The following is a 4,616-nucleotide window of genomic DNA, read 5'->3' as shown; positions in this document are numbered from 1 at the left end:
TTATCATTATTACTATTATTATTATTATCGTTAGTTAATAACATTATTATTATTATTATTATTACTATTATTCTACTATTTCTAGCAATAATATCGAGTATCACCGAATATTAATGAGGTGTCATGTGATGATATTTATTTTAAGATAAGAAATATCGATATATGCCGAGAACAGCCTGTAATTCTAACTAACTATCACTGTTTATGAAGGAAAAAAAAGAAAGAAGTTTGTAAAATGCGATTTACCTGGATGGAAAATAAGAAGAAGGTGACATGAAAGAGATGAAAACGACCTTGACAGTTTTGGGAAAGGTATGAAAAGAAGGATAGATAGATTGGTGTGATGGGAAGGTTAATTAAAATAAGATGGGGAAAACGAGAAACGTTGGAAATGGAGAGAAATTGAAGAATAAGAGAGATAAAAATGATGATGTATCATATCATCCTATAAAATTTTTTCAATCAAAATTAACAACTTTTCTCCTCTACAACCTTATCATTCCATGCATATGTGATAAGATGTCTAAAATTATTGATATCTTGACAATCAATGATATTAATGATAATTAGTTCCTCCTACCTTCTATCATTTTTCTTATCATCTCTAACATTCATTCCTCTTTCCTTATAATTATTAATAGCTATTCCTCTTTCCTTTTCTCGTCATCTTATCAGCATTTTATCATATTTGCATCATGTCCGAAAAAGCAATGATTTAGTAATATATTTCTATGTATGTGCCACATATTTGTCGACATAAATGATGATTAATAATAAGAAATTGATATTAGTCACGTGAAATTACCTACGTGGATTACGTTATTCCATCTTGTAATTACGTAAATCACGTTACGTAATTTTAAATATCACTTACAACTATAATAAAATCTAATTGCTTTCAATTTTTTTTCGCTATATTAGAATTCATTTTTGAATTTTACCCTTTTAATTTATCAAGAAAAGACGGGGGAAAGATGAAGATATTCATTTGAATAAAAAGATAATATATTTTACTCAAACTTATCGTACCTTTTTAGCATAAACACTTTGGCCATTCATTTCCTCTAGTACATATAACTAATACAGCCTAGTATTGTTACTTAATCCATAGATTTGTTGGCCAAGCATAATTGGCCATATACATAATAAAAATGTAGCAAAGTTTAACTTTAATCAAATCCTGTCGATAATCTTTCCTGTAATTAAACAGGCCTAATATGGAAAGAAAATTAGTAAGCTATCTTATATAGCTTTAATATCAAATGTTATAATTAAGGGAGCAGGAAATGAATGAATGAAATTTATATTTTTGAAAAATTTATTCAACAGTTTATTCATCAATGATATTCTTTCTTTCTTTCTCTCTCTTCCTTTTACCCATCCATCGAACTGATGATAATGATTACAATTATGATAATGATGATAATAATAATGACAATAGTAGTGATGTATCATTACGTACGATTAATCAATAAATTATACATTAGTTTGATTAATTTGTTTGCTGATCGAATCGATGATAATTTTTGTGGTCCATTGCTATTGCAATCACCCATGAATGAAAATGTTTGCCAAAGAACCACAAACTACAATGATATTGCTAATGTTAATGACGGTGATGATTGTGATGACAGAGATGATGATGATGATGATGATGAAACATTGTCAATGACATTTTGATTGTTAATAATGGTTGGTTTAGATTTTAAATCGATCTGTTTTACAACGGACAGGAAGAGAAGAAGCTTAAAAGATCGCTACATCGGTCGTATCATATTTAATTACAATACAATCTCCGCCTATCTTTCCGCCTTTTTTCTCCCTAAAATATTTTCAAAATGTAAAATGAAAAGCAAAAACGATCATTTTATAACATTCGATTGATCATTTAATGGTATTTTTAATCCTAATTAACCATTAATCAGTCTTTCTTTTCCAAAAAAAAAAAAATTTCATTTCTATTTCGTTTTTAATTATTCAATTAAAATATTATTCGATCTTGATGCTAGTATTATACAATCAATAAGTATAAATATCATTTATTTCCGTCATAACTGAACTTTCTACAATTTATAATTATTTCGTTTTTTTATTTATTCAATTCTATTTCCTTCATTTTTTCTCTTTTCTTTTTTTTTTTTTTTTTATGAAATGATAGAACTGACACAATTAATTAGCTCAAATTACATTATTTCATCAATAATGAGATATTTCATTTAAATGATATTCTTATAGGCATAAGATTTCATTCAGATATATTATTCCGTTATCATTAATTATAATTATGATTATAATTGAATTATCGAACTTTCCAGATTTATTTGTGATTTAAACAAGTTGATTTATTTTTTTAAGAAATTCCGAAATCATTGTTTCATCTTTATTATTTATTGTTTATTCTGCTTAAATATACTTTCATAAGATTAATCATAAGTTTAGGATAGAAATGATGATAATGATCTTTAATCTTGCTCTATTAATTAATCCTCTTTTTACAATGATCGGAGTTATTTCGTTGATTAAAGTTTAAAGTAGTTTTGACAACCTTATCAATAATAGGTCGTAAACTGAAGATCAAATGCTAACTGTTCGATGAATTTCATTTCAACGGACATATTCATCATTTACCGGATCATAAAAAATGTCCGGAATTTTTTATAGCAATACAAAAAATATCCGGAATTTTTCATAGCAACATAAAAAATATCCGGAATTTTTCATAGCAACAATTTTTGAATTTCATTCGATGAAAAGTAAAATTTACAAAAATTATGGAACTTTCTTTGTTTAAATAATGCAAAAAGAAAAAAAAAACAATGATTTGATGAAGAATTTTTGCATTTGCACATAGATTTTTCACTTTTCTTCCTGATGGAATTTAAAAAAAAGAAAAAAATAATTTTTGCATTTTGATAAATTCTTTGTCATCGATCAATTAAACCTAAATTATAAATAAAGAATAAATGGGAGGATTGTTATTTTCTGAATTTAAAGTTTAATAAAACACAATGAATAATGCTACCTTACTCTTCCTCCGTAATTTTCCCTTTTATTAACTTGCATAATTGAAATCAAATCAATTAAATATTTTATAATTACTTTATTTGGCATAAAGGAACAAAATGAAGTATTACACAAAATTTTGCTCCTTTTTTTCTTTGCTACTTTCCTTTCATCTATTGTATACAATAAAATATAAAACATACTAAAAAATCTAAATTTTCATAAAAATTAATTGCTAATTTTTAACAACTTTTTTGTTGTTACTTTTCAACTCATTTATGAAATAATTTTTTCTTTTTCAATTTAAAATTAAATATAAAATGCTACTTTCTTCGCATAAATTTTTTTGATTATTTAGAATTTAAAAAGAAAAAAAAAAGTGATTTGATATGTATCGTTGTAATATATTATAACTTTTACACATCAACAATGATTCGAATATGGAAAAATCAATTTAATAAGGAAAGTTTTTTTTGTTCTTTTTGGAAATATCATCAAATTGAAAAATGAATTAAGGCATAAAATAACTATGAAAGTAAAAAGCCTTAGTTTAATTAGTTAAGCTATTAGCAATAATTTTTGGCATTTATTATGGCGCAAAAAGTCCTCAACAATTGCGCAATAAATCTCAAAAAATGATTTCGTTTGCAAAAAAAAAGAAAAAAAAGCTGTAAAAATACGTTAAAAGATGTCGTATGTCGCTATTTAAAGCTCAAATTTTTTTTTATATCCAATATAATTTTTCATCTTCATCATCACCATTGTCGTTTATTCTTCATGATAAATGATGGAGAAAGAATGTCCTCTATGTCCTTCATATTGTCATCCTAGTTCTATGACTTTTTTTTTCTTAACTGTTTGAAGGTCATGAATGTGTTGTCATCTGTTGCATCTCTTCATCTTATCCTATTCCAGGAAAAAGTCCATAATTGATTTGGAAAGAAGTTCGAAAATAGTTCATTAAATTTTTTCCTTTTTTTTTCATTCCTTGATCTTATGAATTTTTTTTCTTTTTCTTTTTTGTCTATACCAATAAAACTATTTTCACTTATCCATCCATCCGTCAATTAATCTCTATCCACTTATCTATCTATTATCTCTCTGCCTATTCATCTATCTATCTATCTGTTTGTCTATTCATTTATCTATCTATCTCTCTGCCTATTCATCTATCTATCCATTTGTTTATCTATCCATTTGTCTATCTATCTGTCTATCTCTCTCTCTTTATCTATCCATTTGTCCATCTATCTGTCTATCCCTCTCTCTCTTTCTATTTATCTATTTACGTATCCATTTATCTATCTATCTATCGACTCAATCCATATTCATTCATTCTGTTTCATTTTCATTTTATTTTTATAGACCCCAAAAAAAAAAGAAAGTTAAGAGACGAAGAAATGAAACCAAACAAGGACACATTTATCCTATTTCTCATCCGGAAATATTGCTTATTTTTTTTTTAGCTAACACTTTCATGTGACCGAAACATGTCACCATACCGTTGACACAAATTACTTTACTTTTCAAACAGCAATTGTTAAATTTCCTTTTTTTTTCACTCTTTTTCTTTTTTTTATTTCAAATACAATTTAATTTTGTTGAAATAATTC

At 25.8% G+C, this 4,616-nt stretch overlaps 2 protein-coding genes across 2 annotated transcripts; both read left to right on the top strand.

The window, feature by feature from the left end:
* Positions 1 to 1,431: 1,431 nt before the first annotated feature.
* LOAG_11840 (hypothetical protein) lies at positions 1,432 to 1,680 on the top strand (the record flags this gene model as incomplete). Its single annotated transcript, XM_003147356.2, has 1 exon — positions 1,432 to 1,680. The coding sequence occupies one exon, from the start codon at positions 1,432 to 1,434 to the stop codon at positions 1,678 to 1,680; it is 249 nt and encodes an 82-aa protein (XP_003147404.2).
* A 2,339-nt stretch (positions 1,681 to 4,019) lies between these two features.
* LOAG_11839 (hypothetical protein) lies at positions 4,020 to 4,364 on the top strand (the record flags this gene model as incomplete). The annotated part of the gene is made up of 1 exon (XM_003147355.1): positions 4,020 to 4,364. A coding segment is annotated over one exon (345 nt), but the record flags the coding sequence as incomplete, so codon positions are not given.
* Positions 4,365 to 4,616: the final 252 nt, after the last annotated feature.

This window comes from Loa loa (assembly GCF_000183805.2).
Source record: "Loa loa unplaced genomic scaffold supercont3.137, whole genome shotgun sequence".
NCBI lineage: Eukaryota > Metazoa > Nematoda > Chromadorea > Rhabditida > Onchocercidae > Loa > Loa loa.
This window is presented reverse-complemented; position numbering and strand designations above follow the sequence as displayed.